Raw genomic sequence first — 14,361 nt, forward strand, 5'->3', positions numbered from 1 at the left:
TCCTGATCAGGAGACCTCAAATGTCATCAGGAAAGTATCAGGATTTCCTGACAGTAATCCGTTTTTACCATCAGGAAAAACCTTCAGGATTTCCTGATGAGATGGTCTAGTATGCCAACATAAATCACAGGTACCCACACAGCCCCTAGTGTACCTGGATGGCCACAGGCTGCAGAACTACAACTCCCATCATGGCCTGTCAGCAAGGCATGATGGGAGTTGTACTTCTGCAACCTGGATGGCCGCAGGCTGCAGAACTACAACTCCCATCATGGCCTGTCAGCAAGGCATGATGGGAGTTGTACTTCTGCAACCTGGATGGCCACAGGCTGCAGAACTACAACTCCCATCATGGCCTGTCAGCAAGGCATGATGGGAGTTGTACCTCTGCAACCTGGATGGCCACAGGCTGCAGAACTACAACTCCCATCATGGCCTGCGTGATTGGAGTTTTCGTTCTGGCGGGGGGGATGTTTAACTCTGCTGCTTTGCGGTGGGGAGGGAGGGGGGGGGGAGGGAGGCTGCCCGTGCTGATGTCCATGCGGGGGGCGGGGGGAGGGGCAGGGGTGCCAGTAGTTGCGGGGGCCGGCGGGCTCTCACCTATCCGGAATCACGGGCACTTTCCTCATGTACATCAGGAAAGTGCCCGAGATTCCGGCGCTCCCATAGACTTCTATGGGGGCGTCCGGGCCGGAATTCCGGATAAAATTAGGACATGTCCTATTTTTTCCGGATCTATTTTCCGGAACGGACACCATTCCAGAAAAATCTGGAAGGGTGTCCGTGACTAATTAAAGTGTATGGGTCCGGAAATCCTATCAGGAAATCCGGACGTTTTTTCCGGACGTGTGAAGGGGGCCTGAAGCTAATGTATATGCTCTGCATGTGTCAGACCAGTCAGGATTGTTCTCAGCAAAATGATGCGTCAGGTCTATTCACACAATTAGATTTTCCTGATAACTTTCGCACATTGTATGATATCAAACAATAATACAGAGTAGCTTAATAACGGGAACGCTGCACGAAAGAGAATGAGAATAGCTGTTGCCACTTTGTGGAGGTGTCGGAAATAAGACGGCGTGCTTTCTTCTGCTGACAAAGACTCTGTAACTCCTTGTTCTCCAAGTACTTATGTTCATCCACTTGTCTGTATAAGATCTACATCTGCAGAGCTGCACTCACTATTCTGCTGGTGTTGTCACTGTGTACATACATTACATTACTTATCCTGTACTGATCCTGAGTTACATCCTGTATTATACTCCAGAGCTGCACTCACTATTCTGCTGGTGGGGTCACTGTGTACATACATTACATTACTTATCCTGTAGTGATCCTTAGTTACATACTATATTATACTTCAGATCTGCACTCACTATTCTGCTGGTGGGGTCACTGTGTACATACATTACATTACTGATCCCTAGTTACATCCTGTATTATACTCCAGAGCTGCACTCACTATTCTGCTGGTGAGGTCACTGTGTACATACATTACATTACTGATCCTGCACTGATCCTGAGTTACACCCTGTATTATACTCCAGAGCTGCACTCACTATTCTGCTGGTGGGGTCACTGTGTACATACATTACATTACTGATCCCGCACTGATCCTGAGTTACACCCTGTATTATACTCCAGAGCTGCACTTGCTATTCTGCTGGTGGGGTCACTGTGTACATACGTTACATTACTGATCCTGAGTTACATCCTGTATTATACCCTAGAGCTGCACTCACTATTCTGCTGGTGGGGTCACTGTGTACATACATTACATTACTGATCCTGAGTTACATCCAAATTTTGATGAATCTCCCTAAAGGTCCTTAGTATACATACTGATCACAGGGATCAGCTAGCAAATATGGAAGAAAAAAATCTTTCTAACTATGGCAGACTCCTGTGTCTGTCTATAAAATAGGACACAACCCCCCCACCCCCGCCTGCGACTTATCCAATGGTAAATAACAGTGAGACCCCCTCTCCTCCTGATCCGGCGCTGTACGATTCCCATCCACATAGGAGAGATGAAAATAAAGCATGAAGCGCTGGCAGCATCTCACATAATAGAGATACATCTGCAAATAGCAACAAAAGGCACAAAACATTTCAGTATCGCTCTGCCAGGTTTATGGCAGCTCTGAGTCATAAATGTGCAAAGCGTAGAAACACGTCGGGTTATTACTAACCCTTTGAGATCTGATTCAGAACAGCTGAAGCATCTCTTCTAATACTAATGTCCATTTAAAGGGATTGTACTCCTATAGGATAGAGCAGGGGTAGGGAACCTTGGCTCTCCGTCTGTTGCAAAACTACAACTCCCATCATGCCTTGACAGCCAAAGCTAAAGCTTTGGCTGTCCAGGCATGATGGGAGTTGTAGTTTTGACATGTGTAAGGTGGAATCGGGATGACTGGTCCCATGAATTCCTATAAGGGGAATGTAAAGAAGCAGTAGGTAGCTCAGAGGCAAACATTTGGGTATATATATACATATATATATATATATATATATATATATATATATATATATATAACAAGGGTGTCTGGATAGTGAGACACTGACTGCTGGGGTCCCCAGTGATCAGAATTCTGAGGACTTGATATAAAAGACTATCTCAGGGTAATATAAACTAGTGACAGAGAAGCTAAACAGAATGATGTATCACTTACATTGTTCTGTACAGCTGATCCAGAGATCTCCTCCTGAATAACATGGACAGTAAGTAGTCCTTTCCATTATGTGCATGAGCTCAGTAGCCCTGGATATTCATGAGAAGCAGAAAACTCCGCCCACCAGCTGCTGATTGGCAGTTATCTATCCATGCTGTATATATGCAGTCACCTGTCAATCAGCAGCTGGAGGGCGGGGAGAGGGGTGTGGCAAGAATCCTATTCTCCTGCATATTAGGAGAACGGATGAACAGAATGATGTAAGAAATACACCGATCTGTTCAGCATTTCTGTCACTAGTTTGTGCTGCCCTCATTTAAGGTGGAATAGACCTAGTGACAGATTCCCTTTAAGTGTTGTAGGTTATGAAATGGATTGGCCATAGATGTTAATAGGATCCTCCAGGACCATTTCTGGCCAGACACATAATACAACCATCTCCCCTGAGTCCCTATACATATGCATGCAATGTTGAGCTGAGCGTGCATGAGAAAAAAAAGCGCCTTCCAGATGACACGAATAAAAGGTTGGGGCAGGTGTAATGCAGCACAGCCGATCACGGCTGCAGTACCAGGTTCAGCCACTAGGACAAAAGAAAAGGGATGTCTAAGAGTGCTATGGCACCTTCACTGTGTCCAGGGGGTAAGACTCCCCACTGTTCAATAATGGATGCCCTATCCTAGGGATAGACCATCGGTCACAGAAAACTCACATGATGTATGCATGACTGTGGATGTGTACAAAAGCAGAGGAGGAGAGTGCAGAGAACTTCCCCTCCCTATGAAGAGCAACTCTGGAGAACAAACTGCTGCACTAACCACCATTTTTTTTTTCTTTAAACTTAAAGGTGTTGTTCATAAAAAAAAAAAATTCTTTCATATCAATTGGTACCAGAAAGTGCCAGAGATTTATAATTTACTTCTATTAAAAAATCTCCAGTCTTCCAGTACTTATCAGCTGCTGTACGTCCTGCAGGAAGTGGTGTATTCTTTCCAGCCTAACACAGTGCTCTCTGCTGCCACCACTGTCCATGTCAGGAACTGTCCAGAGCAGGAGAGATTTTCTGGTTCAATGTTTTTATTAGGTAATTCTACCATGCAGGAGAGATTTTCTATGGGGATTTGATACTACTCTGGACAGTTCCTGACATGGACAGAGGTGGCAGCAGAGAGCACTGTGTCAGACTGGAAAGAATACACCACTTCATGCAGGACATACAGCAGCTGATAAGTACTGGAAGACTTGAAATTGTTTTAATAGAAGTAAATAACAAATCTCAGGTACGTTTCTTTAATGAAGAATCCTGGATTGCATTTCACAGCAGGAAATCATGGGATGTGACGGGCCCATTTAATGCGCCGCGCGGCTGCACAGGGCTGAATTATTTAAGAAAGCGCATGCATTTTTAAAGGGTTTATATGGGAGAGGGATGGCGGGATCTGCGGCGCAATATGAATAAATGTCACTGGGAAGCGAATAAGATCTGTAGCTTTCATTACAGGCCATGAATTATATAATACGGAGGAGAGAGGAGGTCAGGATACATCTGGAGCCCTGTATATTCTCATATATTGTAGATACAGGCAGAGGGGTCACACCCTGTACCCCAGAATCATACAGCCTGCCCACTAGGGGGCACACCAACCCACCACCCCTTCCTAACCTCCTGTAAGTGTCACAAATAAAGCGGTGCCTGAAATTGCTCTCTCCATAATATGCCTTATATCCAGAACAGCAAGGACCTGCATCTGCTTATACAGAGTCAGGGCTCCACAGTCACCCCCTCAGCTATCAGAGTAGAGAGCGGCTGTAGAGAGCATCCCTCCCTCTAGAGGGCCAGGGTAATAAACCAAGAGCCCATTGCCTCACATGGGAAGTGTGTGATGTTTCACATCTACAGTGGTGGAAAGGGAGGGAAGAAAGAGAGATGAGGGAGAGAGAGGCAGGGGGAGGGAGAGAGAGAGAGAGGGGGAGGGAGAGACAGAGAGGGGGTGGGAGGGAGAGACAGAGAGAGGGGGGGGGAGAGACAGAGAGGGGGGGAGGGAGGGAGGGAGAGACAGAGGGGGAGGGAGAGACAGAGAGGGGGAGGGAGAGACAGAGAGATGGGGGGAGGGAGAGAGAGAGAGAGAGAGAGAGAGAGGGGGGTGGGAGGGAGAGACAGAGAGGGGGAGGGAGGGAGAGACAGGGAGGGGGGGAGGGAGAGGCAGAGAGGGGGGGAGGGAGAGACAGAGAGGGGGGGAGGGAGAGACAGAGAGGGGGGAGGGAGGGAGAGACAGAGAGGGGGGGGGAGGGAGGGAGAGACAGAGAGGGGGGAGGGAGGGAGAGACAGAGAGGGGGGGGGGGAGGGAGGGAGAGACAGAGAGGGGGGGGAGGGAGGGGGGGAGGGAGAGAGAGACAGGGAGGGGGGGAGGGAGGGAGGGAGAGACAGAGAGGGGGGGGGGAGGGAGGGAGAGACAGAGAGGGGGGGGGGAGGGAGGGAGAGACAGGGAGGGGGGGGGAGGGAGGGAGAGACAGGGAGGGGGGGGGGAGGGAGGGAGAGACAGGGGGGGGAGGGAGGGAGAGACAGGGAGGGGGGGGAGGGAGGGAGAGACAGAGAGGGGGAGGGAGGGAGAGACAGAGAGGGAGAGGGAGGGAGGGAGAGACAGGGAGGGGGGGGAGAGAGAGAGGGGGAGGGAGGGAGAGACAGAGAGGGGGAGGGAGGGAGAGACAGAGAGGGGGAGGGAGGGAGAGACAGAGAGGGAGAGGGAGGGAGGGAGAGACAGGGAGGGGGGGAGGGAGGGGGGAGAGACAGAGAGGGGGAGGGAGGGAGAGACAGAGAGGGGGAGGGAGGGAGAGACAGAGAGGGAGAGGGAGTGAGAGACAGAGAGGGAGAGGGAGTGAGAGACAGAGAGGGGGAGGGAGGGAGGGAGTGAGAGACAGAGAGGGGGAGGGAGGGAGAGACAGAGAGGGGGAGGGAGGGAGAGACAGAGAGGGGGAGGGAGGGAGAGACAGAGAGGGGGAGGGAGGGAGAGACAGAGAGGGGGAGGGAGAGACAGAGAGGGAGAGGGAGTGAGAGACAGAGAGGGGGAGGGAGGGAGAGACAGAGAGGGGGAGGGAGGGAGAGACAGAGAGGGGGGGAGGGATGGAGAGACAGAAAGAGGGAGAGACAGAGAGAGGGGGGAGGGAGGAAGGAAGAGACAGAGAGAGAGGGGGAGGGAGGGAGTGAGAGACCGAGAGAGAGGGGGGAGGGAGAGAGAGAGAGGGGAAGGGAGGGAGAGAGAGAGGGGGGGATGGAGAGACAGAGAGAGGGAGGGGGGAGGGAGAGACAGAGAGAGGGGGGAGGGAGGAAGGAAGGAAGAGACAGAGAGAGAGGGGGAGGGAGTGAGAGGCCGAGAGAGAGGGGGGAGGGAGAAACAGAGAGGGGGAGGGAGAAACAGAGAGGGGGGAGGGAGGAAGGAAGAGACAGAGAGAGAGGGGGAGGGAGTGAGAGACAGAGAGAGAGGGGGGAGGGAGAGACAGAGAGAGAGAGGGGGGGGAGGAAGGAAGAGACAGAGAGAGAGGGGAGAAGGAGTGAGTGAGAGACAGAGAGAGAGGGGGAAGGGAGGGAGAGACATAGAGGGAGGGAGGGAGAGACATAGAGGGAGGGAGGGAGAGAGGGAAAGACATAGAGAGAGGGTGGTGGGAGGGAGAGACATAGAGGGAGGGTGGTGGGAGGGAGAGACAGAGAGAGAGGGGAAGGGAGGGAGGGAGAGGGAGGGAGAGAGAGCGAGGGGAGGACTAAGGGCCCTATTCCACCGGACTATTATCGTTCAGATTATCGCTAAATCGTTCGAATCTAAACGATAATCGTTCGGTTGAAATACAGTTAACGATTAACGACCGAACGAGAAATCGTTGATCGCTTTATAAGACCTGGACCTATTTTTATCGTTGCTCGTTCGCAAATCGTTCGCATTGAATAAGACGTCGTTCGGTCTTTCGCAGTAGATACGAACGCAATAGCGAAGAACAAACGATCGCAAATACGATCATAAGTAATGATTATCGTTCCATGGAAATGAGTGAACGTTTTCAGGTCTTTCGCAATAGCGGTCGTTTGAGATCGTTAATCGTTAACGATTATGCGAACGATAATCGTCCGGTGGAATAGGGCCCTAAACACTGCTTCTGGGGAAAGAGGGAGGGAGGGAGAAAGAAAAGAGAGAGAGAGGGATGAAAAGTAAGAGAGAGAAAGGGGGAAAGAAAAAGAAGAGAGAGTTACTAAACATTTCTGCTGGGGAGAGAGAGAGAAAGAGAGGAACATAGGGAGAGAGAGAAAAAAAAGAGATAAAGAGACAGAAGAAGAGAAAGAGAGAGAAGAGAAAGGCAGAGAGGGTAACAGAAATGAAGAGTGAGAAGAAGGGGGGAGAGGGGGAGGGAGAGAGAGAAAAGAGAGAGGATAAGAGAGAGGGAGTAAAGAAGAAGAGACCGATAAAGAGAGCAGTACAGTCAGTAGGAGTCCCCGTTGCCACAGTCACTGCCCGCCCAATGTACAAAGAGATACTGCTGTGGCTGACACTGCCAGTGCTGGGCATCAGCGCCTCTGATGGTGGACGGAGGTATTACAGAAAAATAGCACAATAAAAATAAATGAAAATGAAAAGACTGTAGAAACATAAATAGATCCTTTCCTAGATTCCATTTACAGCTCAGCTTACACCCTGGACGACACGCACACCGCAGCCGCCGTAATGTGATGACTTCTACTAAATATTTCATCAAGTGTCAAACAACAGGACGTGAGGACGAGTGCCTCCCATCCCGGGGGACATCAGGATTGCCGATGCCAATGCCGGGCAAAGACAGGGCGGTCACATGGTGTGAGCGAGGATTCCTCCTACTATCCCGCCACTGACAGCCGGCGTGTTTACTAACAGTGCAATGTGCCCGGCTAAGTCCTCATGAATAATGGAGGCCGCGGCTCTCCCGCATGAGGTTTCCATCCAGGAAATCTACACAATCAGCCAGAAGGGTAACACGGCTGACAGGTGAATAACAGATCAGCACAATGGCGGCTGTCAGCAGCGGAATATACCTGGGAGCACGCGAGCGGTCAGGGCTTGGAGATTATGCTGGAAGCAGACAAAATGGCCAAGTGTAAGGATACGAGCGACTGTGATGTCTACAGGACTGGGTCCGAGCATCAACAGGGCGGCCGGGCTTGTGGTAAGCTTCCTGTATGTGAAAAGCATCATGGGGGCCCAAAGTTCATGGATACCTGTCTGGTCACACAGAAGAGCTGCTGTAAAGCAAACTCCTGAAAAACGTTCCGCTGGCTATAACAGAAAGGAGTCTAGACATGGACATATGGGGTTGAGTAGTCAGAGTGTCCATGATGGCCAATGTTCACCATCACAAGTGTCTACGATGAGCGTCCGAACTGGAGTACGGAGAAATGGGAGAAGGCGCCTGGTCTGATGGGTCACATTACATTACATGGACGGCCGGGTGCAGGTGCCTCACTTACCTGGAGAAGAGATGTCTACAGGATAGGAAGAAGACAATATGGAGGGAGGGGGGCAGTGTGATGGGCGATGTTCTGCTGGAGACCCTGTGTCCTGGCATCATGTGGATGTTACTGTGACACACCGACCACCTACCTAACCATTATACACACCAAGTCCCCCCCTTCACAGCAGCAGGACCCCCTAATGTATGTAATAGATAATACCCAAAGGGGCTACACTGCAGACACTGACCAGGGCAAGAGGATCAACATAGTGACTCGGCCTCCAGATTCCCCAGATCTCAACCCGATCAATCATCTGGACTGGAGGAACATGCTGTCCACACCTCATGGCCCTTTTACACAGGCTGATGAACGTCCATCTAAAAGTGTCAGCGATCAGTATCTATCAGTCTCCTATCTATCAGTCTCCTATCTATCAGTCTCCTATCTATCAGTCTCCTATCTATCAGTCTCCTATCTATCAGTCTCCTATCTATCTATCTATCTATCAGTCTCCTATCTATCTATCAGTCTCCTATCTATCTATCAGTCTCCTATCTATCTATCAGTCTCCTATCTATCTATCAGTCTCCTATCTATCTATCAGTCTCCTATCTATCTATCAGTCTCCTATCTATCTATCAGTCTCCTATCTATCTATCTCCTATCTATCTGTCTCCTATCTATCAGTCTCCTATCTATCAGTCTCCTATCTATCAGTCTCCTATCTATCAGTCTCCTATCTATCAGTCTCCTATCTATCAGTCTCCTATCTATCAGTCTCCTATCTATCAGTCTCCTATCTATCAGTCTCCTATCTATCAGTCTCCTATCTATCAGTCTCCTATCTATCAGTCTCCTATCTATCAGTCTCCTATCTATCAGTCTCCTATCTATCAGTCTCCTATCTATCAGTCTCCTATCTATCAGTCTCCTATCTATCAGTCTCCTATCTATCAGTCTCCTATCTATCAGTCTCCTATCTATCAGTCTCCTATCTATCAGTCTCCTATCTATCAGTCTCCTATCTATCAGTCTCCTATCTATCAGTCTCCTATCTATCAGTCTCCTATCTATCAGTCTCCTATCTATCAGTCTCCTATCTATCAGTCTCCTATCTATCAGTCTCCTATCTATCAGTCTCCTATCTATCAGTCTCCTATCTATCTATCTATCTATCAGTCTCCTATCTATCAGTCTCCTATCTATCAGTCTCCTATCTATCAGTCTCCTATCTATCAGTCTCCTATCTATCAGTCTCCTATCTATCAGTCTCCTATCTATCAGTCTCCTATCTATCAGTCTCCTATCTATCAGTCTCCTATCTATCAGTCTCCTATCTATCAGTCTCCTATCTATCAGTCTCCTATCTATCAGTCTCCTATCTATCTATCTATCTATCTGTCTCCTATCTATCTATCTATCTATCTATCTATCTATCTGTCTCCTATCTATCTATCTGTCTCCTATCTATCTATCTGTCTCCTATCTATCTATCTGTCTCCTATCTATCTATCTGTCTCCTATCTATCTATCTGTCTCCTATCTATCTATCTGTCTCCTATCTATCTATCTGTCTCCTATCTATCTATCTATCTATCTGTCTCCTATCTATCTATCAGTCTCCTATCTATCTATCAGTCTCCTATCTATCTATCAGTCTCCTATCTATCTATCAGTCTCCTATCTATCTATCAGTCTCCTATCTATCTATCAATCATACAGCCCCCATCCATCTCTCTCTATACCAGACTCCATAATGGACAGGTATGTTTCTCCATGCTTTCCTCCTCCTATACAATACACACAAACCATCAGCCCCTTTGCAGCCTGGGTAATGGCCGCCCCTCTCATTATAAGGTAGATTATAAAGCCTAGTTGTCTATGGCAGCGCACACAGCCCTCCCCGCACATTCATCCCTGCGGCTCTCTTTGGGTATCCAGGACAATATATCACTATATTCCCGACGCCTTGAAGGCAGTCAGTAAGGGGCTTTAGGCCGGCCTCGACAGTATTGAGCTGGCGCTGGCTGGAATGGGATTTGTATGGTTCTATATCCTACAGATTGGGGCATTATGTGGATAAGAGGACACTACATGTAAGCGGGGAGCTGTATACACCGGTGACAGGGCTTAGATGTGTGACTATGCCGATAGCAGCAGCCACATAATCCGCATCCCGGCACGGTGAGACAGTCTTCATGCGCTGCCGATCACAATAGCAATGGGATTGTGCTGCTTTCCAATGACGGAGCGATGCGGAGCGGCATCACAGCAAACAAAGGGGACAAAGCCTGGGAAGCAGTCACTAGAAAGCAAAGGCTAGCAGGCCCATTCTGACAGGAGCCTTTGTGGTTCTGATATATGGGGGTAAAATATGGCAGCAATCCCACTCAGGACCCTCCTCTTATTACCCCCAGCGGCTACCTAGTCTTTATTCTGAAGGTGGAATCTGATTGGTTGCTAGGGACAACTGAGCCTGTGTCACTTTACACCATGTTTGATAAATCTCCCCCATTGAGTTGAACAGCGTAATGTGTATTGTCACCAGTGGTGGCGCTGCAGGGAAACTGGGTTCCTCTTCAGGTGAGAGACGATCACTGGGGGTTTCCTGCTTATCAGCATATGTAGAGGGACTTGTCTAGCAAAAATGGACAAGCCCTTTAGGAATAGGAGGGAGGGGGAGGCTTACCATAATTTTAGCTAGGATTCCATCCTCATTAGATTCCATAGTAACCACCGCCTTATCGGTCTCGATTTCGCACAGGGCATCTCCAGCGTTCACCACCTCACCTGCCGGAGAACAAGTAGGTACATGTGGATGTTAACATGACTGTGTTATATCATATACATCAGGCAGGGTAACTCTATGAAGGGTCCGCGGCTGGAAAAATATGATAAAATGATGGCATATCCAAATAATGATGAGATGGGAATAGCTCTTTAAAGGGGTGACCCAGAAATAGAAAAAACTGCAACTTTCATACAAAAACAGCACCACCCCTATCCTGAGGTTGTGTGTGGTATTACAATTCAGCTCAATTTAGTTAATGGGGTACTCCTGCGGAAATGTTTTTGTTTCGTTTTTCTCCAAATCAACTGGTTTTAGAAAGTTATTTAGATTTGTAATTTACTTCTATTTAAATATCTACAGTCTTCCAGTACTTATCAGCTGCAGTATGTCCTGCAGGAAGTGGTATATTCTTTCCAGTCTGACACAGTGCTCTTTGCTGCCACCTCTGTCCATGTCAGGAACTGTCCAGAGCAGCAGCAAATCCCCATAGAAAACCTCTTCTGCTCTGGACAGTTTCTGACATGGACAGAGGTGGCAGCAGAAAGCACTTTGTCAGACTGGAGAGAATACACCACTTCCTGCAGGACACACAGCAGCTGATACATATGGGAAGACTTGAGATTTTTAAATAAAGGTAAATTACAGATCTATATAACTTCCTGAAACCAGTTGATCTGAAAGAAAAAGATTTTCGCTGGATAACCCCTTTAAATAAAACTGAGCTGCAGAACTGCATGCAAACTGAGGACATGGGTGGCGCTGTTTCAGGAAAAAAGCATCTATATTTTACTAACCCCTTTAACAAAATAATATTGGAGGCAAACAGCGCACCTACAAGGGTCATCACCCAGACATATCTACAAACCATGGGGGAGATTTATCAAACATGGTGTAAAGTGAAACTGGCCCAGTTGCCCCTAGCAACCAATCAGATTCCACCTTTCATTCCTTACAGATTCTTTGGGAAATGAAAGGTGGAATCTGATTGGTTGCTAGAGGCAACTGAGCCAGTTTCACTTTACACCACGTTTGATAAATTTCCCCCCATAGGTGTGTTTTCCATTCAGACACTATAGAAAGCTGGGTGACAACCCTTCCGGGTGCAGTAATGGGGGCCATTAGTCATATACTGTAGAGGAGAGAGGAGGTAGTATTATTATTAATGGGAACCCATTGATCCTTATGGAAAGCTATTGTTCTGGAAACAGACTTCTTCATCATTTCTGCATCTCCATCTGTGGCGAAAAAAATCGGAGCGAAAGGGGTTAAAAATGTAATTAGAAAAAAAAAATCTAGCAAAACAAGAGTCTCCTGATTGTTTTGTGTTACACTGCCCCCTGCTGGCTGTTCACAGATCCATCCACACTAAATCCACTGAAGAGCAATCGGCTATTGCAGTGGGATCCTGGTGGTTTTACATAGGACTGCAGGTAATATTACTACCAAAATTGTTACCAAATGGCAACTGGGGGGGAAAAGTTGTATTTCTAATAAGAACTGATGCATCTAACAATCCTCTTTGAGCCCATATACCTGCACTAATATACTAAGTGTGTTCATCATCTCTCATAGTGTTGTATAGACTGGATGCAATTGTAGCAAAGCCTCAGCTGGGACAAATGCGATGCCTGTATACTGCTCCAATTTATTGACAGCAAGCAGAGATGTAGAGAAATGTTAGTGTTTGCAACCTGTCAGACCTTTCCATTTACTGCCACCTACAGGTAGTTACCCTGTAAGTCAACGTTATATCTATACAAGAGCCTTGAAGTAGGACCTGACGTGTCGCCCCAATCCCACCCCCACCTGTAGGTAGCTATGTGGGGGGTCCCTGCCCCTCATCAGAGCAGGATGCTGGTCGCTTATACAGTACTGTTTCTCCCTGAAGAGACCCAGCTGGTGTTCGGAGTCTTACTGGCAATGCTACATGGGAAAAGGTATGCAAATTAGCTCTCTTATCTGACTGATATCTGGTCTTGATTTAAAGGGGTTGTTCAGACTTAAAGGGGTACTCCAGTGAAAATCTTTTCTTTCAAATCAACTGGTTTCAGAAAGTTATACAGACTTGTAATTTACTTCTATGTAAACATCTCCAGTATTCCAGTACTTATCAGCTGCTGTATGTCCTGTAAGAGGTTGGTGTATTATTAAAGGGGTTATCCAGCGCTACAAAAACATGGTCACTTTTCCCCCTACTGTTGTCTCCAGTTTAGGTGCGGTTTGCAATTAAAGGGGTAGTGCGGCGGTAAACAATTATTCACAGAATAACACACATTACAAAGTTATACAACTTTGTAATGTATGTTATGTCTGTGAATGGCCCCCTTCCCCGTGTCCCACCACCCCCGCCCGTGTACCCGGAAGTGTGGTGCGCTATACATACCTGTCACGTGCCGACTCGTCTCCGATCTTCAGTCAGTGATGTCGTCTTCGGACGGCCGGGCCGAATCCCTCTGAGCGTACTGAGTGCCGGACGCCCTCTTTAGCGTCATCAGATGCTCAGCCACCATTGGCTGAGCACAGGGCGGCCGGCACTCAGGACGGACGGAGGGATTCGAAGACGACATCGCTGACTGAAGATCGGAGACGAGTCGGCACGTGACAGGTATGTATAGCGCACCACACTTCCGGGTACACGGGCGGGGGTGGGGGGACACGGGGAAGGGGGCCATTCACAGACATAACATACATTACAGAGTTGTATAACTTTGTAATGTGTGTTATTCTGTGAATAATTGTTTACCACCGCACTACCCCTTTAAGCTCTATTTACTTCAATGGAACTGAGTTTCAAGTAGTAGTATTACAGCTCAGTTCCACTGAAGTGAATGGAGCTGAATTGTAAAACCTCCCACAACCTGAGGGACAAGAGAGGCGCTGTCTTTTTGCCTTTTTCTAATTCTGGATAATCCCTCTTTTAGAGGCTGGACTTTGATTAGTGATCTATAGGTGGCACTAGAGAGATAGGGGGAGATTGATCAAACGGTGTAAAGTGAAACTGGCTCAGTTGCCCCTAGCAACCAATCAGATTCCACCTTTCATTCCTCACAGACTCTTTGGAAAATGAAAGGTGGAATCTGATTGGTTGCTAGGGGCAACTGAGCCAGTTTCACTTTACACCATGTTTGATAAATCTCCCCCATTACCTGTATATATCGTCATCATCACATATAATCTCCGTCTCTCCTCTCACCTTCCTTCTTCAGCCATTTCACAATGTTTCCTTCCTCCATGGTGGGAGACAGCGCTGGCATACAGACCTGAACAGATGGCACCCCTGAAAGACAGATGGACGGCATCAGAGGAGGAGGAGAAGTACAACAACGGATACCTATATACTCACATCTATATATATATATTCACCGATCAGCCATAACAATAAAACCACTGACAGGTGAAGTGAACAACATGGTGACAATGGCGCC

At 47.9% G+C, this 14,361-nt stretch overlaps 1 protein-coding gene across 2 annotated transcripts in view; it reads right to left on the minus strand.

Annotated features, from left to right (window-relative positions):
* The window catches only part of PDHX (pyruvate dehydrogenase complex component X), a 75,930-nt gene that overhangs the window by 50,218 nt on the left and 11,351 nt on the right, over positions 1-14,361 (minus strand). For both annotated transcript variants that reach the window (XM_069965161.1, XM_069965162.1), the window contains exons 2-3: positions 14,130-14,213; positions 10,835-10,935 (exon numbers count right to left, since the gene is read on the minus strand). In XM_069965161.1, coding sequence (XP_069821262.1) covers positions 10,835-10,935; positions 14,130-14,213 — 185 coding nt within the window. The remainder of the gene's footprint in view (positions 1-10,834; positions 10,936-14,129; positions 14,214-14,361) is intronic.

The sequence above is a fragment of the Dendropsophus ebraccatus genome, chromosome 4, assembly GCF_027789765.1.
Source record: "Dendropsophus ebraccatus isolate aDenEbr1 chromosome 4, aDenEbr1.pat, whole genome shotgun sequence".
In the NCBI taxonomy this organism is placed as follows: Eukaryota; Metazoa; Chordata; class Amphibia; order Anura; family Hylidae; genus Dendropsophus; species Dendropsophus ebraccatus.